This window comes from Cimex lectularius, unplaced genomic scaffold, assembly GCF_000648675.2.
Source record: "Cimex lectularius strain Harlan isolate CLEC.00 unplaced genomic scaffold, Clec_2.1 scaffold289, whole genome shotgun sequence".
NCBI lineage: Eukaryota > Metazoa > Arthropoda > Insecta > Hemiptera > Cimicidae > Cimex > Cimex lectularius.
In genome coordinates, this window is record NW_019392889.1 from 195,439 (window position 1) to 223,068 (window position 27,630).

At 31.6% G+C, this 27,630-nt stretch overlaps 1 protein-coding gene and 1 long non-coding RNA gene across 13 annotated transcripts in view; one reads left to right on the top strand and one right to left on the bottom strand.

Annotated features, from left to right (window-relative positions):
- The first annotated feature begins 3,058 nt into the window (after positions 1-3,058).
- Positions 3,059-3,542, top strand: LOC106666471. The gene is made up of 2 exons (XR_001340433.2): positions 3,059-3,287; positions 3,344-3,542. It is a non-coding gene; the product is annotated as an uncharacterized LOC106666471 (long non-coding RNA).
- A 1,283-nt stretch (positions 3,543-4,825) lies between these two features.
- Positions 4,826-27,630, bottom strand: part of LOC106666470 (protein polybromo-1) — a 31,500-nt gene continuing 8,695 nt past the window's right edge. For 3 of the 12 annotated variants that reach the window (XM_014393684.2, XM_014393689.2, XM_014393681.2), the window contains exons 21-32: positions 27,350-27,534; positions 27,113-27,285; positions 26,857-27,041; positions 25,114-25,197; positions 12,694-12,780; positions 12,088-12,216; positions 8,533-8,788; positions 8,316-8,466; positions 7,743-7,813; positions 6,125-6,187; positions 5,943-6,036; positions 4,826-5,865 (exon numbers count right to left, since the gene is read on the bottom strand). In XM_014393684.2, the coding sequence (XP_014249170.1) occupies positions 5,649-5,865; positions 5,943-6,036; positions 6,125-6,187; positions 7,743-7,813; positions 8,316-8,466; positions 8,533-8,788; positions 12,088-12,216; positions 12,694-12,780; positions 25,114-25,197; positions 26,857-27,041; positions 27,113-27,285; positions 27,350-27,534 (1,695 nt within the window). In that variant the 3' untranslated portion in view covers positions 4,826-5,648. Of the gene's footprint in view, positions 5,866-5,942; positions 6,037-6,124; positions 6,188-7,100; positions 7,166-7,742; positions 7,814-8,315; positions 8,467-8,532; positions 8,789-12,087; positions 12,217-12,693; positions 12,781-25,113; positions 25,198-26,856; positions 27,042-27,112; positions 27,286-27,349; positions 27,535-27,630 lie in introns of all 12 variants that reach the window. The other 9 variants (XM_014393685.2, XM_024229093.1, XM_014393682.2 and 6 more) reach the window with 9 other exon arrangements.

Sequence of the window (27,630 nt, forward strand, 5' to 3'; positions counted from 1 at the left end):
AAGGACCGTGGGCACTTGGAGCATGGAGGCATTGAAAAGGTTGACATGTTGGCGAAAGAGGGAGCCTACATGGACTCTAGGTCCTGAGTTCTACTATGGCTTAGTATCTTGCCACAAAAGAGGATACATCTTAAAATGGATCCTTAATGAATCCAAAACCTGGTAGAACAATACCACAGGCATGAGGCATATAAAAAAATTCAGAGAACAGCCATCCGCAAAACTACAAAGAAATTACTGGAAAGAGACCAAAATCGAACCAGGATTCTGGTTGGACTCAGGACAAAGCACTGCCACCTAAGAAGGCACATGCACTGGATAAGAGGACAGAAAGAACATTGTGCAGATACTGCCAGGAAGAGGAAGAGAACGCAGAACACCTTTTATGTTTTTATGAGGGTCTATGTAGGTGCATATTCTTGCAACTTGGATAAGAAAGGCCACAAGCAAGATCCTACATTAAGGAGCCACTGGAAAGGCTATGGAGTCTGATTAACAACCTGAAGCTGTCCAGTGAGTTAAAAACACAGGGGAGCACAATAAATCTACTCGGGTTGAGGTGCCTTGTGACCGCCTCTTTTATCCCTATCCTTGCCTGTCTTTTCACTCTCGTGTGGGGGAGTCAATGTCAGTCTTGAAACATGCCTAGATATTTTACTATTCCTGCTGTCAATACAGGTATGTTGTTAAAGTAGAGTGTAAGAAATGTCATACAGCGGAGAGTAAAGATTGTGTGGATACATTTGATTAATTTTTATTCTCCATCTTTTTATTCTATGATGTATATCGTTTAGATGGGCCTGGTTGTTGGAGGTAGCTAGATTTGGGTTTTGATGCAAGGAAAGGATAAATATGTCATCTGTGAATATATTAGGATTAGTGATATATCGGCCATGAATATTGTATATAGTAGAGGCCTAGGATGCTTCCTTGGTACTCCAGCCCCGATAAGGAAGAAAGAGGAAAGATCTGCACTTTGTCTGACTTGGTCAGGTATTGGGATCAGATTATAGGTTGAAAGTAGAAGAGCCTTTAATTGGGATAGAAGCCCTGGTTGTCAGACTTGAACATTTGTACCGTGTCAAAAAACACCAGGGCACTCTCAGTGAAGTTGGGTTCTTTCCAATTTTAGTATGAATAAAACCTTTACGACTTTAAACTGTGTACTCCAATGTTAGACTACTTTCATATTGTATTGTACCAGGACTGCAATGATTTCATTTCACCCCCTTTTTTTTTTAAGGAAAATAGGACAGATATCATCCACTAGAATTTTTGTGTGTATATATTTATATTTATTTGCACTCACCATAACAATATTTGCATAATATTGTAACATGAAAAACCTCAAACTGGGAAGTCCAGTATATAAGAGACAGTTATTATCTCAATTGACAATCAGCTAAATGTGACAGGAAAGAGCACCATTAAATCTACCATAGGGATTTATATCTTCCTTTTATAGGAACAAGGGTTCCAATTCCAGCAAACTACTCAGGCTATTGTCACAAGCCTTCTTACAGTTTATGATGCAATTTTTCAATAAAACTTTTGATTGTGCCCAACCTGCACTCATGCAAAAACCCAACCCTTGTGGAATGAAGAATTTAGTGCAAAGCCTAAGTAATTTATTCGAGCAACTTGTAGTTTCCTGTTACTTTCGCATGCTGACTTCCACGCAACAAAGGACTAAATAATAGCTGGTCTTACCACCATTTTCTATATAAGCAACTTATTATTCAGATTCAAACCCGACTCTCTATAGGATAGTGGAACTGTGAATTTGACAGCTTGTTTTGCAATTTGCAACAAGTACATTAATGTGTTTCATAAAATTTAGTTTGCTGTCAAGGCATAGGCCCAACTATTTAACCCAGGGTGACCAAAGCTTGCTATTTATTACCTTACTACAAGGATGAAATAAGGGCAGTTTGTCTGCAAATAGCGGACTATAATATAAATAACAAATCACAATAATATAATAACAAATCACACAAGTAAACAGGAAACAATGTTGGTCCCAGCACTGAACCCTGAGAAACACCAGCTACTACCTTAACTCCTCCAGAAATGGATCTCCCAAAGGTGACTATGAACTGTCGGTTTATTAAAAAAGAGCTGTCTATTTTTATTAAATATGTAGGATTGTTACGGATTAATTTGTAAGTGTGCTAGTCTTCTCCTAGAAAAAAAAAAATAGCAACTGTATTTTAGGGTTTCTTAAAGTAATTATACAATTTACGTAAAGGATTCAGTGTAGCAGCAATGATTTTTAACCGATCCCTGGCATGTGAGAAAACATTTACACATCATGATGAAATGATGATCCCATCTGCAGATTATGCAATGAGGAGGAGGAAACAGCTATCCTTGTCTTCTTAGAATGCGGAGCAACAGAGGAGATAACCTAACATACGAAAAAAATCTACGGAGTGAAATTTTAGCAGCGACCGTCAATGTCCTAATACTTCTGAGAAGAAGGATTGTGTCGATTGCACTGAACTAGGGAGAACTAGGAAGCCAGAAGGCTACAGTGCCTGGGGTGCACAAACCCCACTTCCTAGTATCCTCATCATCAATAGTGCACTTGTACCACGAGGATGAAAACAGGGCAGTTTGTCCGCAAATAGGGCCAATTGGACATGCCGTAACAGATCACATAAGTAAACAGGAAACAATGTTGGCCCCAGCACTGAACCCTGAGAAACACCAGCTACTACCTTAACTTCTCCAGAAATGGATCTCCCAAAGGTCACTATGAACCGTCGGTTTATTAAAAAAGAGCTGTCTATTTTTATTAAATACGGATTAATTTGTAAACCCTGCCCATTATGCCAAGCACAATCAAAGGCCTTACGTCCAGTAATGCCGTTTTTTAGTGGTTCTTTAGGATTTGTATGGACGATTGCCCCATTCCAGTTCTACTTCTATAAACTTCAACATTATTGTTGTAAACTGTGTGGAACTGATTGATGATTGATTTTTCAATGTACAGGGATTTACTTAAACATCGATTTTCGTTTGTACACAGTGATATAGCCGTTTATCGATTGAAATTTTAAGTCGAAAGTTGTTCAATTCGAAGGTAGAACCGCTGTTATTCGACATTCAATTTATGAAATTCGAAATAAAAATGTTTAAAGTGGTGAGAGGAATGAGATCGAACGGCGTTGATTTTCATCCGTTTTTCTCGACCTCTTATGCCTTTTCGACGAAAGGCACAAGCGATAATAAAACTAAAAATAAATTCGAAAAGGATTTTAAAGACTTCAGACCAACTCAGACAGGTAAAGTAAAATCTTTTTAATGTTTGACATAATCAAAAAGTTTGTAATGTCTCAAGATAAACTGGATTTGGAAAAAGAACCGCTGGAAGAGTGGAAAGACGGGGTCAATCCGCACACCGGTGAGATTGGCGGTCCAAAAGGTGTCGAACCGACAAGATACGGTGACTGGGAGCGTAAAGGAAGAGTCACAGATTTCTAGTTATGAGCAACAATGTGATCAAATGATATATAGACTGTAGTTATTGAATTAATAAATTTTTTGTTGACTGTAAAACTTGTAAGATAAGTAAGCTTAAAAAAATGTGTTACTTGTTTTCACGGCTCTTTCCAGAAAATGCTAAATCAAACTTGAGAATAGAGGTTATCGTATCATACCAAAACTGAAAAACGAAGGAGAAAGTGTATCCAAAGGGGCCTCCCCATCTATAGCTATCAGAAGGTGGAGAATAGAAGACGTGCTGGACGATTCCATCATTGACTACTGACGGCGGGGCTGCATTCTCCGTTGCAAAAACAGATGGCCTCCCTTCGCTTATGTTGAGCTTACAGCTATTATTTGAATGAATAACCCTTTACCCTTTCTGTACATATAGCAAGCCAGTTTGTCCTAGTTTCTCAAGAAATTTGATTAGTAGGCCCAGCTGTAGTGGTTGTAAATCTGCAGTTACATAGTTCATAAAAAAAACACTTCTTCCTGCAACCAGTTTGTTAATAGGTGCATTGGTGTTTCCTCTGCTTCCTTGCAGAATCTGCACATGCTGTATTGAATTATACCAGTCTCCTTCAAATGCCTGTTTAGATTATATAGGAGCCAGCCTCTTTCCATGCGCACTGTGACCGGTATTGGTCTATTGTGCATCTCCATTTTTTTTTACCAGACCCCAAAGCTTTTTCAAGGGCTCCTGTGTGTATCCTCCAGGCCCTGGCTTTTCCTAACTCTGGATAAAGAATCCTCTGCCCTCGCACCAACAGAGTACGAGTAATGCTGTTTCTTCTTGGCAACATCTGCACAGGCTTGTTTCTGCCATTCCGGGCCTATACATATGCCTCTGGAGTCTGCAGCATCCAGTTAGCAGTACAACTATTATTCTAGCCCTAGCACGATCTAGATTTAGTAGTTCTACCGTTAATGATGCTTTAGTCCTTTGATAAATACATGCCTCTGTCCCGGGCTACATTCCCATCGAATGGAGGACTTATTAATCCACTGACTAGTCGACACACGTTTTTGGCAGTTTGGTAAGCCTAAAAAGAGTACAGGGCCAATAGGGTATCCTTATTGAACTTTCCTTGGTCAATTTATCAGCCCTTCATTGCCCCTCTACCCTGGCACCGAGACAAGTAAGTTTGTTATTTTCCCCAATGCCAGATGAAGATCTAATGCAACCCCCAAACGACCGGACTTTACCATGGATACGGCAATTGCCTTCCAGTGCCACCTGGCTGTCAGAGTAGACAGCTATTCTGTTGACTATCTCAAGTGTACATTATATGGAAGTTTGACAATAAAAAGGTTAAGGGGTTCGAAAAAAGTGGAATAAATTCAGAAAATTGTTTTATTTGAGACCTTAAAAAAGTTTGGAAATCATAGCTGTACAAGGCATGTCTAAGACACACTACATTTTTGATTTAAAACTTTGCCCTTGTCTTTTGATATGAAAAATATTAAATTTCTAACACAATTGTTATTTATTTGGACAACAAAACACAAAATATTCGGGCGATTCTGAAAATGAAAAGTTAGAGTATTACAAACTGTTCATTTACACAAAAGAATGTTATGAATGTATCACTAACACTTTTATCATTAATTTTATAATATTTATATATTGTTTAATACAAAGTCATAAGGTAAAATATTTTTTCTTACCCTTTTTTTCTGTTTTTATAGGTATTTTAATAAAGAAATGTAACATACCTAACTCTTACAAGTATGAAAAAATAGTCAAAAAAATTATCTGCAGTCCAATTTGTAAACAATAAATTATTAATCAACACAAAAAAACTGTCCTTATCATTTAATTAATAGTAATTTAAATAGTAAAAAACAAAAAATAAAAACTCATACTAAATTCTTGTGTGTTTCAGTAATCTGAAAAAAGCTGCTTAATTTAATAAAGCTTTGTTTTTTTCTATCGAATGTCTTTCATTGAAAGATTAACATTCAATTCTTATTTTTTTGAAAAATAATAAGAAGTAAAAATTAGTTTAAATACAATACATAATTCAAGATCTGGTGTAAGTTCTTAAATTCTTCTAAATTATTTCTACCAAATTTCTCATTTCATTGGTAAAGCATATATTATATACACTGAAATAAAAACTTAAGAAAATAAAATATCGTGAGTTTCAAGTTTAAATTCACAAATGCTTTGATATGCCTAATGCGTCTTTGAACATAAAATCTCTCAAGGTCCAGAGTGCATTGAGTACATTTCCGTGGTTCCCGGCCCGATTCCCTAACCAGTGAACAGGGAGCTTGATAAGATCTACACCTTCTATCGACGCTTGAGTCGCTCTCAGCTGCTTATCCCAGTTGCAAATGTTACGGTTTTCAACAGTAAGGCCTTCTATATATCTGAAAATCCGCGTTTCAATTTAGTTTAATTGCAAATTAACAAAGATTATAAAAATAATTTTTAAAAAAATACATACTTTATATAAGCTTCTGAATGTAAAAGCCTTTGAGGCCTGGGAGGAACCGATACAAAAAGAGGTTCTGGTATCCTTCCATTTGCGCCTAACGAACCTGGAACAATTGTCATTGAGTCGTATAATAATAATATAGTTAGTATAATAGTAAAAAAAAGTTTATTGGGTTAAAAATAACAAATTACCATTTTGTGACATAGGAGATGGTGTATTCCTAGTGAAATTTGAGGATAAACCAGCAATAGCAGCTGAAAATAAAACACAAATTGTTTTAAAATTTGTATTAAAACAATAATTGACCTTTAATTTTAGAACATGGATGTCTATTATTCAACTTGTTTAAACCAGAAAATAGGTTGTTTTTAGAAATAAATATTATTGGTATTGTTATATGTATATATTTTCTTTATTAGAGGATTTAGCACATTTTAATTTAAAAATATTGTGCCTTTATGTTAAGCTTGGCAATTTCATTTATTTTGTGATTTCATTAACAAAATACCCTTTTTTTTTTTTTTTTAAATCTCAACGCAATTAATGTAGAGACACACTGGAGTATCCTTAGTTAAAAGCTGGTGGCTCTTATGCGTCCTAGACCCTTTATTTTCTTTTGACTATTTATGAGGGTAAGCTTTGTCTGAAAACATCAAACCAGCCTCTATCCAGTCTCAGATTTTTTTTTTAATTCAGCAAAATCTTTGTTAAACGTGTAAGTATATGTCATTATTAACGTTTTCACGCATTTATTTTTCAAATTTATTTATCAGTACTGGTTAGGTATGTTACAGTTAAATTATCCATTTCTTGTTCATATCGATTCATTCAAATGCTTACAATTTTGTACAAAGCATAAAAAATATGTTCCTGACTATAGAATTTACTTACACCACTGGTTTAATGATATAATTATAAAAATAAGAACTGCACTAATAAATCTGAACCATTTTGTATAATCAAAGACATGCAACTATCAAAAACAATAGAATAAAACCAAATTTGACTTTACATCTGCCTCCAAATGGAACATTTACTTACCATGCTTCTCTATTAAACATAATTAAAAACATTTTATACATCTATGTTGGTGTGTCTTTCAATTTTGTATAAGAAAAATTCAATAAAATAAAATGGGAATAAAAAGAAAAAAAACATGCTTTGTACCTGGTTTAGTACTAGCTGACATAGTTTTGAGAGCGGCTGCTTTACGTGTAGATGGCAAGTAGTGCCTACATCAAACCATGCAAACAAAAGAAAAATCAAAACAAATATAAAACTACAAAAAAAAAAAAAATCTATGTATCATTCATTTTATACATATGCATCCATACAAACACGTATAACACACAGAAGGCACTAGTTGTATAAGACTGTGGATATCGACTTTAATTTTAAATTAAGGTTTTAAGTTGAGATAAAAAAGTCAGTGTCTCGAGCGGGATACGAACCCATGATCTTCGGCTTGATATGCCGCTGTTACTCTACCACTTGAGCTATCGTGACTTCACACTGACTTTTTTATCTCAACTTAAAACTTTAATTAATTGAATGATATTAATTGGTCAAGCAAAATAGAAAAATAGGGAATTTAATTTTAAAGATTGGAAATCAGTAGTTTGGATGTCTAAATCGTAAAAAATAAATTAAGGTGTAAAACCATTCTTCTCATACAAACGCCTTTTGTATGTTATACGTTTCTTTTGCCTGTTGTTTTCGTGTATTTGTGAAAGGATCAAAACTAACTAAATAAACAGGGCGAAAAAACAAAACTATTTATGACTTTGACATGCTGGTTATTTAACCAACCATGAACTGCATCAGAAAGGCTTGTGGGTGGTGGAGTTGGTGGTGGTGGTTTTGCCTTTGGCACATAGTTCCTGAAAGTCATAATTTTATAAAACAAGAGATTTCATTATTGCACAAATTGCAGCTAAAAGGGGATGATTTAACACCAATATTAAAACATAAATAATTATTTTAAGAGAAGGAAAAATGTGAAATCGACTTGAATCTCCTCTAATTTTAGATTATGTTCAATTTATAACAAACAATCTCATGTTTATCTTCTTTTCAGTGTCTCTGTATGAAGATTTTTCTTAATTTATTAACACTGTCATTCAATATGTAGTGCAAGATGACCCAGTACAGCAAGTGTATCACATGTATAAAACCTTACATTTTCTATGAATTATAACAAAAAATATTCTTTAAAAAAAACTTTTTTTTATACGAAATATATGGAAAGAAAGGTAAACGATGCATTTATGCCCACTAAGTGTGAAAATGACAAAGTTGACATGTTAAAAATAACTGATATAAAAATTCAAAGTGTTTAGTTTCCTTAAATCATTAGCTTCATAAAAATGAAAAGATACTAACTTGCTTCTATTTTCTAATGTAACAGCCCTGCCAGTACTTTTTAACAGGTGCACCTCACGAACGTGTCGTGCCAATCTCTGCAAATTTGGGAATGGCGGTATAGTTTTCCGTGTCCTTGTGCAGCCCCTCCATTGGCATTGATATTCTATATCTGTGAAATCACAAATTGTCCAAATAAATTAAAACCGTCAACAAGATTTTCTTTTTATATATATACCTGGAATGTTAAGTGCTTGAAAATGTTGATAAATGTGTCCAACACCATCGGAAATGGCGTGCTCGATGGCATCTTGGACATCTTCAAACTGCCAATCACAGTTTTCCCAACCGCACTCGAAAACCGTTTCAGTTACTGATGATGGCAAGGGGAGGTGAGATTCTTCAGAGGGCTTGTTATTCACCGATGTCTCTTCATTTATCCTTGCAGCTCGTTCTTCCCAAGCTGCTTTTTCACTCGCTGGCAATTTTCTCCACTAAAACAAAGAAAACATTTTTGTTTTGATGCCACTGCGATACAATTGTTCCCTTAAACCACGTATTTCCATACACTTAAAACATTTTTGTATGTAGACATTTAGCTTAAAAATGAAATCATACTGTGGACTTAAAAATTTATTTACTTCAAAATGAACTTGCATTCAAAATGAAAACAGATTCATCAATACTCAGAACACTTATCACAATTGAGAAAACTTATTTGTGCCTTCCTTTCCTCTGAAATTACTCCAGTAAAATGACATCTACAAATGTTTCATGCAAAAACTTCACAGTAGCCTTATTTCGATATCAACTACTCGAAAATAATTAAAAATACAAAACAATAACACCTTACCAAAACATCGATTACATATATATTTTTAAAAAAATAAATAAATAAAAAGATGCAGCAAACCACCAAGTGAAAATTGTATTAAATTTAACAATAAAATTGTATTAACAATTGTTTATGATTGTTTAATATGTAGCTATATTATTTACGTGACTATTTTAAAGTGCAACCTATTAAGGACAATTAATACATTTCTATAGCCGCAAAGTTTTTAGTTTAAGGTTCTACAAGTATATCAAAGTGTCTTATATTAATTGACTAGTAATAAAGGGTACATAATTGTGAGCTCTTTTTATTAATTTTGAGAATAATAATTGCTTTTTTAACTTTCAATTAATTAAGGTTTTTAGTTGAGATAACGAAAACTAGTGACATTTTTATTTCATTTTTTTATTGCTATTCAGTATGGCTGAGAACAATCCAGTGTATTTTTTCTTCCCCGTTATTGAGAGTTCAGATAAAGAGCCAGTCCTGCTATTAGCATTGGAAAAGTCAAAGAAAAAGAACTGTGTTGGGCCCATGAAATTAATAAGAAGAAAGAAAAAATAGAGGAATATGTATGCTTAATTATTATTTAATTGCTTAAATATTCCTTTTTGATAATTCATTTTAACCATGAACAAACTCAATCTATATCTCAAACCTTGATCAGATATCACTTCCCACCTCAACAAATTTACGTTCTGTACAGAACAAACTCATTAGCCAAAAAATAATTTTTGAATTCAAATACCTATCACATAACCAAAATAATGGAAATATAATGAAAATAATAGTTTTATTTAGTATTTATAACAATGATTAATAATTTTTTATGCATTTTTAGTGTTAATAAAAACATGGTTTATATTTAATACTTTTGTTGTTCTCTCAATAGAAAGAAATAACAAATTTCAGAAGAAATGAGCCATTACTTATTCCACAAAATGGTTGAATAGATTGAAAAGATTGTGAAGATTAAATTCAAAGCTGATAATGTTTTAAGAGCAGTAGAGAATATATATATGATTATTCAAATAAAATTAAAAGACCTTAACAATGAAAGGCTTGCTTCACACAAAAAATAAATATTGCACTGAAAAATCAATAGATGTGGGTTCTTGAATACTAATACTTTAATATAGATCTTGCTGAATATAATGCTAAATGTACTGGGCAATGTATTAGATTAATGAATTTAAATAGTGGGTGTGGTATACAACATACCTACATTTGATTTTTTATTATCATTAATACTTGTCAAATAAACTTAACTGATTTTTAAAAATTGTGTTCCAATTACATTCACAGTCAGTATCTAATAAAAAGAAAGGTGTTAAAAAAATGATAAAATTAAATCTTAGTCCATTTATGTTTAGTGGTCTAATTGACCATATTAATTATTCTTTTTTATTAAGGTCTTGGTTGAGATGAAAAAGTTAGTGTCACAAGCGACATATGAACCCACAAGTTTCAACTTACACGGGTTCGCATCCCGCTCGTGACACTAACTTTTTCATCTCAACCAAGACCTTACATAAAAAGAATAATTAAATCTTAGGTTAAAAATCTATATCGACTGATTATATCTGAGCATACAAAGTAACTTAGAAATAAATAAAATTGTGATACTTTTTAAGATGTGAAAAACGTAGTAGATTTAATTTTACATTCATGAAAACAGTACTTAATAATAAAAAAAATTAATTATTCTTTTAATATAAGGTCTTGGTTGATATGAAAAAGAAATTCTGACTACTAAATACATACACGAATTAATACAATAATTAGTTGTTTTTTTAAATTAGAACTACTTTAGATAGAATACCTGTTTTGTTTATGTAAAACAAGAAAATTAATAAACATTTTGAATGAAATATTGGTTACAACTTTATTAAAGTAAGAATAAAAAGTTTGGACGACTTCAGATGGGGTGTCAATTTTTAACTAAATGAGGAATAAATACAATTAACTTGGTGATAATATGCCTTGTGGTCTTTCTCAAATATTCAATTATGGGATTTAGGAATTAAATTGGGAATAGCTGTAAAAATTATATTTATTTAATTGAAAATAAATTAAATAATTCATACCGTACAGCATACAGGAGGGCTTAACGTTCAACTCCTTTCCTGTGACATGTACAAGGGGTCCATCTTACAATACATTTTTCAAATTACAGTCAATTATAAAGCCATGTGTTATGCTGGGATTTGAACCACAAACCACTAGCAAAAAAGACAATTCACACATCCTAACAACTCTGCCACTGCAATTTTCTTTATTCTAGTTTTTAAATGTCGTTTAATTTACATTACACATAAATATATTCCTAAAAATTGTATACTTATATGTTTTCACATACATACTTATTTTTCCAATTATAAAATATATTCACATTTAGAATTAGAACCAAACAAGTGTTAACTCCCGCACAAAAACTGACCAATGAGTATGCAGATGCTAATAATTAACTTATAATGTATAATGGGAATAAACGGGGTCGAAATGAGAAGTTTGTGGCATTGATCTAAGTCACGGTAGCTCAAGTGGTAGAGCAATGGCGTATTTAGCCTTATGTCGTGGGTCCAAATCCCACCTATGACACAAATTTTTCATTTATAAAAAAATGTGTGTAATTAATTGAGTTAATAATAATGTTAATATTTATAATGTATGCTAGATAGGGAGAATTTCAAAATGAAACAAAAAGGAGGAAATTTTGAGAAATGCTAAATATCCTGTTTCTGTTCTAGCAGAATAGTTGTGACAATAATAAGATTTTTTAAGTTTTGAATAGTTTGTTTTAAAATATAAATTTGAAAATATGTACTGAAATTCTAACAAACACAAGAAAAGTCAATTTAATCTGTGATTAAGAAATTATAATATATATATAAAAGAAGAAAAAAAAGTGACAAGACAATTTCCACTGGCTTTTAAGATAGTGATATTTAATTTTACCTCATTGCCAACTATCCTGCTGACTTCACCAACGTTGCAATCCGGATTACTTGTTGTTATAGCTTTCCGTACATCACCAGAATATAAGATGTAACCAGTGACCAATTTCTTTCCAGATGCTTTAAGCTGCTGCAATTTTGTCAAATAAAATAAGAGCTTACTTTGACATACATATCTTTAAATAGTTTCTGATTGTGATTATGCTAGTTCTCTCAGTTATTATCTACATAAATGAATATATGAATTTGTTTCTTAATATTTAAAAAAATGTGTTTCAATTTGTGTTAACCATTTATGTATATTCTGTAGTGTTTTGTTAAAGAAACAATATCATTACAAGGTACAACCATCTTTTAAAAAAGAAAAAATGTAAGGACAAATGCAAAAACTGTTATGACAGTTGGATACGACATAAATGCTATGTAAACATACAAGACACAAAAATAATATATAACATAACAAAGCATTCTAAAACACTTACAGCACTAGCATTCTTTAACGAACAAAACATAATATGGGAGAAAGCTTTTTTTTCTACAAAATAAAAATCAATTTCCTGCTATATCTTTTTTTAACCTTTACTTCGTTTAAGCAACTTATAATTACCTTTTTGACACCCGTGGGAGTTTGTGAATCTCCAGCACCAGAAGGTGGACTGTCCATAGAGTCTTCCATCATTACATCAGAGTCAACCTAAAGATAATATTTACAACTGATTTTGTTCAACTTCTTACCTTCAATTTTAACCAAAATAACAGCGAATAAAAAACCGCATTTCTTTCAAAAACCACATGTATATTTTTAACTATCCCCCTCCCCTTAAAAAAGGGGGGGAAAAGAATAATTTTTAGGCTTTTAAAACAATTTTAATGCTGTTGTTAAAATTGTAATGAAAATAAAAACTTCACAGTAACAAAGTAAATTTTAGATATTGAATATTGACAATATAAATTAATCTTTATAGAAATTATTTAAAGCAATTGCAATATTTGTATGGTCATTATGATCCATTAACTAACCAAATGGTATATATATGTATGGTGTTGGTACAGACAAAAGAAGATCACGAGACAAATAGTACTTTTGTTTGAGGAGAACTTTAAATATTTGCAACCTTTATCCTAAAAGACATTGAGAATAGCAGAAATAATTAAAACTGTTAACAATATAAACACGAAGGAAAATAAATGGCAGAAACGATTACTATTAAAGTACATTTTCTTTTATCATGAAAATACTTTTTTTTAAGTGAAGTTAGATTTGCATATAATTGAATGATACTATAATGTTAAATAACTTCTGTTAGGATAAAACATTTACGTAATCAAACAAAATTGAATGAGAAGAAAAATTAAAATGATGATAAACTTTGCTAGGCACCATGCATATTAAAAAATTGACTGCACATGAAATTCTAAAAGCATTTAAATTTTTTGATTTACTCACTGTGTGAAATATTTAAAAATGACAAGAAAAATCTGCCCCCACAACCATAACTGCTAACTTCACCGAGAGAAAGAGAGAGAGGAGAAATTATTTTTCTCATTATTGAAATTACTATATTAGAATATGTTGCAAGTAAATGTTGGCCACTAAAAGTTTAAAATAAACCGTTTAACCCATTCAGGACAGCCAGCTCAAGTGCTGTGATAAATACTAGTAAATATATTAATTCTTTACTACTACAACTTTATACCATTTACAATGATCTAGTGATCAAAAAGTAGCATTAATTAATTACTTATCTATTAATTGGAGATCATGAGATGTGGAAACGTTGGCACGATAAAAAAAATAAAATAAAATGTTTTTCTAAAACCTACATTATACCAAAATAAATATAACAAACAATTAAAGAAATTTTATAACTATTCCACTAAGCATTACTGAGACACGTGTTAGTAGATAGCCATCTGAATATCAAAGTTAGAATAGGCCACATTTGGTTGACCCAGGGCATACAATATAACAAATTTATAAATTAATCTGAGAATGGCCCTACTGCTACTACATTATCTTCATCCAGGGAGAGGCTAGAGCCGCAATTCAAAGGATAATGCAGAGATAAGATCCACTAGCCTACCTCATAAAAAGGGGCAATTTGCTTCAAGAGGAACTTCAGGTAGAAAATCCGAGGATGCCTGTTCGTGATTCAGATTTAATAAAAAATTTCAAATTAATATACCCAATAGCTGCATGGGAGAAAGGGATCACAATTAATGCCGACTAGATTTGGTGTACATATGGTTCTAAGACCAAGAATGGATCAAGAGATCCTATGCAATAAAGCAAGGACTAGAATTCATTCTTGGGCAATATGACACTGTTTTTTAGGCAGGGACTGCTGCTATTGCGCACTGTGCCAGGGAGATCAAAAGGCTGTACCTCGGACAGCCAGGCATCATAAAAATCCTCATAACATAGTAGTAAAGTCTAGACTCATTACATCAAGGCCCTTTCATACATAGAGGAAAACAAAATCGTTATTATTTGGTTACCAGGGCATATAAGCGGACCAAGGAATGTTTGATCAGGGCAATTATTGTCTCTGAACTCCTTTCTGACATGGTCAAAAGAATAGATCCATCTGGCAATGGGTTAAGAATAAGTCCTCAGTTCAATGGGATTCTATTCCAGGATTCACACAAAAAAATTCATTACAGGGCCATTGCAGAAACTAATGACAGAACTATTAAACCTATGATGTGTTGGGGCTAGAATGATTTTAGTAAATAATTGAATATGTTTGCACAAAATTTGAATAAGTGCCAAAAAGAGGGAAACTTGTAAGTTGCAGCTTGAGATGAAAAATTAGCGTGACAAGTGGGGATTCGAAACCACGACCTCCGGCATTCTAACCACTTGAACTAAACTAGATAATTTCAACTTACAACTTTTCCTCTTTTTGGGAACATATTCAAGTTTTTTGTAATCGTATTCGATCCTCAGCGACACACAATTACTTAACTACCCACACTTTGCAAACAGCTCCCCATCACCAAGAATCAAATATGATTAAACAAAATTTGAATATATGACAAAAAGAGGGAGACTGAAGTCACAATATCTCGTCGTTAGTAGTACTTTGGTGTAAAGGGCTGGAGGTCAAATCTCCCTTGTGACCACACTTTACATAAAAATTCTAAGTAAAATTAATACTACTATATGTTCAGCCTATTGGGCTGTGATTCTTTTTACTATTAAATATTTTTAGATTTTTAATTAAATAATTGCACTACGACAGTAATAATTAGATAATTAATCATATAATGAAACTATCCCATAGCAACGTCCTTGAAATCACCAACCACTTTAATTAATAATTAACGAGTATCAATCGAGAACACTGAACTTTATTGTGTCGAAGTTTATTGTTTTAATGTTTTATAAATAAAATATTCCCATTTTAATGATGGGTTTAAAAACAATTTGACTAAGTATGTATTATTAATCTACATGTTATTATTTGTCTCTATTGTCTATTGTTTTGTTTTAAAATAACAACAGCATAAATTGTTTAATAATCTATCAATTGTTTGTCTAAAGGGGTTTAGAGTACTGGATAATAATGAATTAATAAGACAACGCGTGAATCGAACCCCTCGATCGAGCTTATAAAGCTCTCCCAATAATAAAATTAATAAATTCGTGTTGAGGTTAGTTAAGACGTGACCACATATTGAAATCGTTAATGGTTATCTCTGAAAGCTCAGATTATATTACGGTTTTTCCACTTGTTACAAAAAAAACGACATAATTATATTGTATTTGGCACTCAAAAATAATTATTTGTTTAAACAAAAAAGAAATTCTTTGAATATGTAAAAATCGAATTGTGGCGTTTTTATTGTCGATAAGGTATTTTTATAAAAGACGAAAATAGGAAATATGTAACCATCAGGAGGGGGAGATTTTTTAAAAATCATTTGCTTTGTTATTACGATTGTAGACTATCTGAATAAAAACCTGGTAGATTTAATGATAATTGTAAGTAAAATAAAATTCATGTAAACTATTAAATCACTTTTGCATTTTTTGTTGTATATTTTTTTTAATTAAAGAAGAACACTTACTATTCTGAGAAAAAAGAAAATGACCACGGAGACATTACTGAACGTAAAAGAATGACTTATACTGTCATTATGACGTGAAACATTACTGATTTTTCGAACAACTGAGTGAAGACGGATTGAATGGAGTAATAAGGAGTAAACAAAAGTTATAACGTAAGGTTGCACTGCTGCTACCTCCACATCTCCAACTTGCGACTTGCGACTCGGACGGGAGAGATGAACCGGCCTCACCCACGGTGGCCTTGACGCGGCACCTCTTCAACCACCTCCCCACCACGATTTTTCCAACAATCCACATTCCTCCGTATAATTGTGGACTCCCTGAGCTTTCATTTATTCATCGAGAAGAGATTTTGGTCCGGCCTACAGCCCCTTGGGAGATCCCACAAAAAAAATCCCCTAAGGATAAATCCTTGGACCTAATGCAATAAAAGCCTAAGCATATAAAGAATATTAAATATTACACCTCATTTGACTGATAAAATATTGACATTTTCCATTATCCCAGTCTGGATAAAAGTTCATCACCCTATATATCTTAACAAATCGAACAATTTAAGCTCAAATCTTCCTAATAAATTGTTTTTATAATACAATGTCTTGTCGACTTGACATCAAGGCACATTTCTCAAAAAACACATTGCTTAAGGATCGTTCTAACAATAAGAAGGAACTGTGCAATAAACCTAAATATTCCAAATGCTAATAAAATTAAATGAAAATAAATTAATAATCTTCCTACATCTTTTTTTTTTACTGTGTCAGTAAAATGAATTAGAAGGAATAAAATGTGAGAAAGAAAAGAACTAGTGATGACCTATTACGTAGTTTGCTTTTTCTATTACTACAAACCGTGATTTAGGCCAGCAATTGACTAAAAACTCCCATTGACTAATCGCACAAAAAGGAAATTTTGGTCTGGACCCTTAAGAGATCCTCACATAAAAAAATCCCCTTAAGATCAATCCTTGTACCTAATGCTATAAAACCCTAATACACATAAAGAACATTAAATATTACACCTCATTTGTCTTAATAAATACAATTGGTCATTTTCCATTATCCCACTCTGGATAAAACTTCCATCACCCTGTATATCTTAACAAATCTCACAATTTAAGCTCAAATACACATATAAAGTTCAAAGCTCAAATCTTCCTAATAAATTGTTTTTTTAATACAATGCTTTGTCGACTTGCCATCAAGGCACATATCTCAAGATACACAACGCTTAAAGATTGTTCTAACAATAAGAAGGAACTGTACAATAAACCTAAATATTCCAAACGCTAATAAAATAAAATGGAAATAAATTAATAATTTTCATACTTGAACTAAAAAACTAAATAACTGCAAGTCAGTAAAATGAACTATTATATAATAAACTAAGCCCGTAGTGTTTTTCAATAATTTGTGTTATCCCAGTTATATTTTGAGACAATGGTTATTTAGACATTAACACACTGTAACAAGGGATTATTTAATGTGTTCTTGTCAGTTTCATTTGTGATCATTTTAAAATGTAAACTTCTTAGCTTATTTTTATTATTTAATGATTTTTTTTACTACAAACCGTGATTAAGTCAGCAATTGACCAAAAACTCCCATTGACTAATCGCATGAAGAGGAGATTTTGGTCTTGTGACCACAGCCCCTTAGGAAATCATATAAAAAAATAGCCTTTTTATTTTTATTTTTATAAGGATAAATGCTTGCACCTAATGCAATAAAAGCCTAATGCGCATAAAGAATATATTACACCTCATTTCACCTGATAAATATAATTTGTCAATTTCTATCCCAGTCTGGATAAAACTCATCGCTCTGTACATCTTAACAAATCAGACAATTTAAGCTCAAATAACACATGTTAAGTTCAAAGAAAATATATGAAGCTAATTTGCTTAGAACAAATGCTTAATCTTCCTAATAAATTATGTATTTATAATACAATGTCTTGACGATTTGCCATCAAGGCACATATCTCAAAACACACAACCCTTTAAGATTGTTCTAACGATAAGAAGGAACTGTGCAATAATACTAAATATTTCAAATGCTAATAATAGAAGGAATAAAATATGAGAAAGAAAAGAACGCCAAAGAAAAGGGCTGCAATGTCGTATTAGGTAGTAAAATAAGCCCATAGTGTTTTTCAATGATTCAATTTTATCACGGTTATATTTTGAAACAATGATTATTTAGACATTAATGTTATCACACAGTGACAAGGGATTATTTAATGTGTTTCTATTTGTCAGTTTCATTCAAGTTCTTTATCTCTTTTTCTATTACTACAAAGCGCGATTTACTCAGCCACACACTCCCATTGGTTAATCACACCAAGAGATTTTGGTCTAAACTACAGCCCCTTAGGAAATCCCCTCACAAACAAACCCCTTAGGATAAATTTTAGTACCTAATGCCGTAAAAACCAAATATATATAAAGAATATTAATATTACACCTCAAATGACACATAAATATAAAAGAGAATGCAACTGTAAAATAATATGGTAACTTTCTATCATTCCTGTTTGGATAAAAGTTCATCGCCCTGCATACCTTAACAAATCTGACAATTTAAACTCAAATACACCTATAAAGTTCAAAGAAAATGCATGAAGCTAATTTTCTTAGAAAAGAATGTTCATATCTTTCTAATAAATTATTTAATTAATAATTCTATATTATAATGGCTTGTCATCAAGGTACATATCTCAAATAAGGAAAGACAATAAGACAGAATTGTGCAATAAGTCTAAATATTTCAGTTGCTAATAAAATAAAATGGAAATAAATAAATTATTTTCCTACAGCACCTGTTTTTTGGCTGTAACGTCAGTAAAATGATTTAGAAGAAATAAAATAGAGAAAGGAAAAAAAAAAAGAACAGCAAAGAAGAGGGCTGATGATGACCCTCTGGGTTGTAAAATAAGACCATAGTGTTTTTCAATAATTCAGTTTTATCCCTACTATATTTTGAAGTGATAATTATTTAGTCATTACTGTTTACACACCCTGACAAGGGATTAGTTAAAGTGTTTTGTTATCAGTTTTATTTATAATCATTTTAAAACAAAGAACAAAATAGTGCATTTTTGTTGTTTTTTCCTTACTACAAAAGAAAAACTGTGATTAAAGTCAGCAATTGATCAAAAATTATTGCCACTTGCTTATCTTAAGGGGATTATGTCCAGGATAACGCTTGCCAGAAATTATTGTTGAAGTTTTGGCTGGGTAGTGCTACCCCACCAACCTGACATCTACTCTTCAGATTTTCACTTATTCTGGGCTCTGCAAAACTATTAATGGGAAAAACTTTACTTGAGGACTGCAAAAAACCCATGTTCTGACAGGACGGTATTACAAAATTACATGAAACATGGCAAAAGTTACAAGTTTAAAGAGTTATATATATCGTCCACTTTTTTTATTCACAAATAATCTGGATTTCATTCTAGATGAAAAAAATAAATTCAATTGTTATCTGCCAAACTTTCAACCTATTTTAAGGTCAAGGCAAAACAATATTAAAGAGGTCTACAAATTGATATAATTAAGTTTATTTTAATAGATGGTTTCAAATTTCTTTGAATATAAACTAGTAAAACAAGTCCTAACATTGCCAAGGGCTGTAACATTGTGATAGTGTCTTATCGTTACAGTCCTTAGCAATGTAGGTACTCAGTCGGTCTTTAAAGGAATTTGAAACCGTCTACTAAAACTTAATTATATCAATTTGTAGACATATTTAAGAGTGATAGGCGCTGACGATGACCTTAAAATAAGTCAAAAGCTTGGCAGATTATAACTGAATTTGTTTAATCATCCGGACAATACTGAGATCCGTATTATACATGAACAGGTAGAGGAACAAAATGGTTCATATATTGTTGATTACATTAGTCCCGAAAGTCTGCTGGCCCTAAAACTATCCAAAATATATAATATTTTTCTGTATATTTTAACAAAATTCATAAATGTGCGAAGCCAATTTACACAGAGAACTACTCAATCTGTTATAATAAAAATAATATGCATTTACTCAAAAATACTTCTAATGATTAAAGCCTTTCAAGAAGAAATAATATGCAATATATTTTTTTTAAACCTTAATTATTTACATATTATGATTCTAATAAATTAATAAGGAAATATATAAAGCTAGACTACAACCTAGCTTCTTTTTTAGCTGTAATACCATGTAAACAATCTAGTTTATTTTTTAGCTACAATACATTGTAAACAACCTAGCATACAATCATTTTAGTATTCTTACAAAGTCTCTCCAGCATTCTTCAAAAATAATCTCACAATTTTAAGCTCTTACACATCACTAAAATAAGAGAAAATGTAAGAAAACATCTTTTTTTAAAAACAAATAATCAATCTTCTTAATAAATTATATTGTACTGTCTTATCAAGTTGCCTTCAACATACTATCTAAAAATAAAACCTGTCCTAAGATGTTTCTAATGTTGAAAGCTTCGCAAGAAGAATGTTCAGATTACTGATTTATATAAGTTCAAATATGCACATGTGTACAGAGATGAGCCAATCACTTTTCACAGACCACCAGCAATTCCAGGTTTTGTAATGTACAATAAATTACCTGCTGGCCTTGAGAATCATCCACCCTGGGTGTTGGTCCCGAGTCAGACCTCGGTCTATCTAACTAGCTGCCCAGGTGGGCTCCAGGGTCTCTCTTACACCACACATTCACTTTAATAAATACATTTAATTTGAACACTATATACAAAAAACTATCATTACTATATACAATAAAACAACCCTGTTTTCTCCAAGAATCAGAACAAGGGACCCAAGATACTGTGCTCCAGCTGTGTGCTCAAGGACAATTCTAATGTAGGGTGGCATTCCTATGCGCTTTCTATGAGGAACCAAGGAATTGCGCCCTTTGTGTAGGTGGGACACATCAAGCAACCTTTCTCTGTGCCGGATACATACAAGGCTTTAGCCCAAAAGTAAGTATCCTCATGTCAACCTCGCATGGCATATCTTAGTCGGATGGTGAAGACCTCTCTTTTATGAGTCAGATAAAAGGTCAAAGGGCCAACTATCGACAGTGTTCTTGGTATGGGAGAGCTGCTGTTCGATCTGGCCCACCGACGCTGCCAGTTTCTTTTGATCAGGGTTTTTATTGATTTTTTAGAGCAAAAGAGGCCTGGACTGCAGGGGTTAAGGCAAAAGATGTGTGTCCAGATACCCAGAAAACAATTAGTTTTGTCAGATGTTCCAGTTCATGGTATTTTTTCAAGAAAGTTAATGCAATCATAGACAGCAGTAACAGCACTGAGGGAGTTGGTGCAGACTAGGTAGGCAGAGCCATGATGAATGTTCAGAAAAAAAGTCAAAAGTTTTAAAGTTTAATAGTCGTAAGTTTCTGGCCTTCCTTAGATGAAAAAGCCCTTACAATACAAGAAAACTGCCTAATCTAACTGCTAGAAACAATACAGTTTGACTGCTCAATCTGCACAAAAAATTATGTTTTAATATCGATTCTGGGCAAGCTACCATCAAAGCAATGTCAAAATAAGTATAAATGAAGTTAAAAAATGTATAAATAAAACATGAATTTATTAGAACAAACAAAATATAAATTTGATGTTGTAAACATTGTTTTTTACTATGTGGCTACAATAAAATACATTATTATTATTATAATACAAATGTTGAAAGTTTTTTCTTAGCAAAAATTTGCAACCAGAAAAAAATGCAAATACTAATAAAATAAAATGGAAAGAAATGAAACTAATTTTCAAAAAAATCTCTCCTAAACTCATCCTTATGTTTAATATTAATTGTGCCTAGTGTGTTTTACAGTTCCTGCAAGTACAATATAAAAGAGTATTTTTAAGTAAGTAGTAAAAAGTAAAATTAATTTATTTGGTCAATCGGATCACGAAACCTAATCGATTTAATAAAAGAGTATTTACACATGTGTCTTACTTTTTAGAGAAATAATTAGTAATAATAAAAACCCTAATATAATGAATTTGTATATGTCAACACCCATCAAAGCATTAATAAAAAATATTACTTTTCCTTTAACACAGCCCTTATAAGCATAATATTACAGTAATAGTTTTTTCTTTATTACTTACAGGCAAGCAGTAATGAAAGCACTAATATCAAAAAAATGATCAAATTAAAGGTGGTGCTAATGATTAAACTTGTAACTATTTCAGTCATTCCTTAAAAGAAAAAAGAAAAAAAAACATAAATAAACAAACTAACCTTATACTAACAATAGGACAGCCTGGCCGATTTAAAATACTCATAAACACAAATGAAACCAATTTACTAAGAGAAATATTCAATTCTTATAGTTAATAAAAATAATGAATCATTAACTGCAGAATCTGCAAATAAGATTATACTTTCTAATATAACTTCAATCAAAGCACTGGCCTAAAAAAAACAAAAAACAATTTGATCGAAGAAGCTTCTAATGATTCACAAGAAGAAAGAATGTGCAATACATCAGAAAACTGAAAAAAATAAAGTTAATGGGAAATATATGAAATTGCTTAGAAAACAGCCTAATTCTCTTATCAACAGAAACAAAAAAAAATATTTTTACATGCCTGATAGACAAGTTGCTATCTATTAGTCACAAAATATTATCAGCTCAAAGATTAGAACACTTTTCAAAGGAAAATGAATAATCTGTAATAAATCTTACTAGGAGAATATAACATTAAGAATTAAAAATCAATAAAAATAATGAAAATAGGAAATAAATGAAAACAGCAGCACACAAAGGGTATAGAACAAGACACGCTAAGTAAATCTAATCATAATAAAAAAAATATAAATAAAATAATATTCTTTAATTGATAACTGGATACTGAAAAAACAAAAAATAAAATTTAAAAAATTCAGTTGAATACTGGTGTAAAGAGACATCCTGACAAAATTAACGGGCACGGGGACACATTTTTGGGCCAAAACCCATGTATGAATTCAACATGTAAAGAAAGCTTCTTCAATGTGTCCCACCTAGTTAAATAGTAGAATTCTTAGGCTCCATATAGAAAGTATGTAGGAATGCCACCTGATATGAAAATTGTGCTTGAGCGAGTATCTCAGTACCCCGTCTAATTCTTGAAGAAACAGGGTTATTTTATTGTATATAGTAATGATAGTTTTTTATTCCTTGTCAGTTTGGGAGTGAATGTATTTTTTAGTATGAATATATAGTGTAATAGGTATAATGGGTGATGGAGAAATATTGAACACTCTTCCTTAACCAAGTAAATGTTACGTAAATAAGAAAAAACGTATTTAAGAGTGAGCGTATTTGGTTTTAGGAACTTATTGTATTGAGGGCTGAAATGACCTAGCTATTGGCAGCCTTGGAGCAGGGCCTTAGTCAAGAAGGGTGAATTTCAAAGCCTGTCAGTAATCCAAAAGTAAAACACAAAATTTGGAATTGCCAGTGGATGCGAGATGAGAGAGGCTCAACTCTGTATACATGTGTGAAGATTAAGCTTATATAAAACAGTTATCTGTGGAATACCGCTGGAATAATAAAAATAATTCAGTTGGCTCTTGATAATTCGATATCCAAGGGACCACAAAAAAATGAATTATCAAGATGTTTGAATTACCAAGAGGAAAGAAAAAATGATTAAAATTCGATAAGCATATTTCTAAGTTATTACTTAAATTGTACATAAATAAAACATCTTTTTAGAAAGAATGAACAACATACCCACTCCACCATTTATCATTTCTAAAAATAAAATATCATAAAAATAATGAAAAAGCTGAAATAGATCAATAGTAAAATTGAACTTTATTATTAAAAAATCATGAGTGGTTTTTGTTTCAATGTGGCCTTTTTTTTAATGATTTTCCAAATTGACAGAACACATTGACAAAGCACTGACCACCGAACATAACAAACTAGAAAAAATCGAAAAACTTTAGGCTGTAAGGAAGTAAATAATAAGTGGAAATTTAGAGGATAACATGGAAACACAAACTAACAAATTGATTTTCATGTTATTTAACCTACAGAACTTGGTACCAAATGTTGACACAGGACACAGAGATTGAAGAAACAAATTTTACAAATTTGAGATGAAATTTTAAATGTGAGAAGGCTTCTATTAGATGTATGTGATCCAATGCAAAGCAAGATGTAGCCTCTGTAATTTCATTAAGTGCGATGTACTACTTCTACCTAGGATTTTTTCCCCATTTCCACAATTTATAAATTTAATGTTTTCTTCTATCTTTTACCTCACAGTCCTTGTATATGTCCACATTTATTCTGAAGTCAAAAATCTTATAACTGAAAAAAATATTTTGAACATCCACCAACTTGAAAATAGAAAATTATTGTTGAGATAGATCATAACTCAACACCCAAGGATTTCCACAGTTCAACATATTCACAAATAATAATAACTTTGTTTCTTGATAATTTTATAAATAAATTTATAACTGAAATAATTTTAAGTTTTTAATAATCCATGAATTCCAGTGGAATTTGTAATTAATAAGTATTGTGAATAAATAACCCTTTTAGTTTATTTAGTATTTAGAAACAGATTTAAAATGGGTTCTTTATTACTTTAAAGATTAAATGAGCATCTCAATGTTAACAAAAGGCACTAAAAAAACTAATGCACACACAAGCTATTAAATCAAAATTAAACACTAATAAGCAACCAAATGACAAAATGTATGAAAATATATTCATAACATGCAATAACGGATTTTGTGCTTCATTTTGGTATAACTGACAACCATATCAAATATAATTTTATTTTCATAATCAACTTTCATAAAATCGTTTGTAAAATAAAAAAATCTATAATAGACTTGGTATCTTTATGATTTAGCAGGAAACTGATATAAGGCATGCAAAACATTAGAACTATACTAATGTCATTTTAAGAAAGTAAAAGTGTACTTACCGAATTATCATACTGATTATTGTATACGTTGTTACTGACTGGGGTGAGTGACTGAGAATGAGAGAGAGAGTGATCAGAATATACCTAAAACAAATAAAAACCAGCTGTAGTACAATAAAATGTATCAAATATTTATACTTTAACATATTAGGTATGGGACAAGAATGTTCTGCAAAAAAGTCTTGCTCTAGGAAAAATGAAAAAATTAAAAAGTTAACAGGAGCGATTTTACTAGTTATTATAGTTGAAGTAAAGATAAAGAAATGTTGAAGGAGGATCAAGGTTTATGACCATTTATAGGCAAAGAAAATGCCAAGACATATTACTGAAATTTTCTTTGCCCTTTATATTACAGAGTGAAATAAAATTATCTGAATTTACATATATAATTAAATTAGTCATTGTTGAATACAAGAAAAATGACTAAAATTTTGGTCAAATTCTGCCTAGTTTGTGGGTCGGATCTATTTACAAATAATTTGGATCTCGGTAGGTTGGATAAAAAAAATTCTGTTGTTATCTGCCAAGCTTTCGACCTATTTTAAAGTCAGCATCAGGGCAAAACCATCTTCAGGATTTCTACAAATTGACATAATTAAGTTTTTAGTAGAAGACTTGAAATTCCTTTAAAGACCAACTTAGTCCCAATATTGCCAAAGTCTAACACTAAGTTAATATCACTTTTTTATATTACAATCATCAAATGATCGTTCTTTTTTTATATTTTTTTTTGTATTTTAAGCATTAAATGCTGATAATCAGGTCAACCTTGTCTTTAGGTTTTGAGAGGATGTTTCTGAGTGAACATGTACCAATTTCAGTTTAAATTTAAATACAACATTGTTACACAGTTTCAACAAAGGGAGGGAACTAGATTGGTTTGAGAAATTTGAAATAAATATGTAGAATTAAACATGGAGAAAAATGCATAAATAATATAATAGATTTTGATTTACCTCCTAGTTTAAACATGTACCTAAATAATATTTGACATACAAATTAATCATTACTTTTTTAAAAATCTTACTTTATTTATTAGGATAATATGTAGTTGTGTTGTAATTCACATTTTTTGCATGTTAAAAATTGAGCAGCATTAAAAACCAGTTTCTCGTTGGAACATTGCATTGGCGGTGGATCAGCAGGTTCACTTACAATTCATGTCGAGGGTCGTGTTTTTGTTTAACTCCTTCAACTTGATGATGAGCATTTAATGCTCGAAATCCTGATCATTGTAAACAACAACCTGAGTGGAAACCAAAATTTTCAAAATCTACATACTCACCCCACCTTCGTTATTTCTAAAACTTAATTATGTCAATTTCAAGACCTCTTTAAGATTGTTTTATCCTAACCTTAAAATAGGTCGAAAACTTGGCACTAACAATTGAATTTCTTTTTTCATCCAGACCATATCGATACCAGATTTTTTGTGAGTAAAAAAGTTGTCGATACATCTAACACTTTAAAAGGAAGTATTTTGCCAACTTCAGTAATTAGTATTCAGTCAATTTTCTCTTATGAGATTCTTTGTTAAATAAAATAATTCTTAATTTATTTAAATTTTCTTAGTTTAAATTTAACTTTTATTTGGGTTCACAACAGCAGAGGATTGGAACCCAGGACCTTCACGTTACAGTGATGAGTGCCATGCCAACGCCTAAACTGTTGCAGCCCTCTAAGTTTAACTATTAATATTTCTTATATTAAATATTTAAAAAAAGCAAAGTTTGAAACATTTACCTGAAGCATAACTTTGGATGGATTAATCAGCCGCCTAAAAAAGTATATTTCATCTTGGGTAACTGCTGAGGAATGAGCGTATTTCTTTAAGCCTTCACGAGGTAGCTCTTTCACACTCCTTCTCGCTTCATCATACATACTTTCACAGACGTACACATCACTTTCATTAAACTCTGTTGGACGGCCTAAAATTCATCAATGTTTCATTTTTTGTCACTGTTTTTGTTTTTGGAAAATTTGCAATTTTAGCACTTACAGGAGATGTATTCAGCATGTTCAAGGACAACACATTTAGAAATTATATTATTTACAGAGTGAGTGTCTTCAAGAGTGCTAAGGAATACTTCTTGTTTGTAAAAAAGCCTATTTGGAGTATGTGGTATTTCCGAAGGCATGACAACCCAAGGACCACGGAAAAATGCTTCACCACTGTAGATACAAAAAAAATATAATCAATATATCAGATTTTTTAACAAAAATTATATTTACTTACTCTTTATTCATCCAGATAAAATCAGCTTGTGCTATAAGTTGCCGTCCCGAATCGGTTTTCATATAAACACAATCGCCAGTTTTAATTACACATGCAGGTGTATTTATTTGTTCGTAATATGTAAAACCCTCACTGTTCTCAATTGGTGGATTAACAGGAACATTTTGCTGAAAAAAAGGCAAAAACTAAAATTTTTAATTTTGATAGAATTCTTTGTTCAATTCAACTATCCTAGTTTTAGCTACTTTAACCCTTTGGCTGATTGGCGTGTCAACATCTTA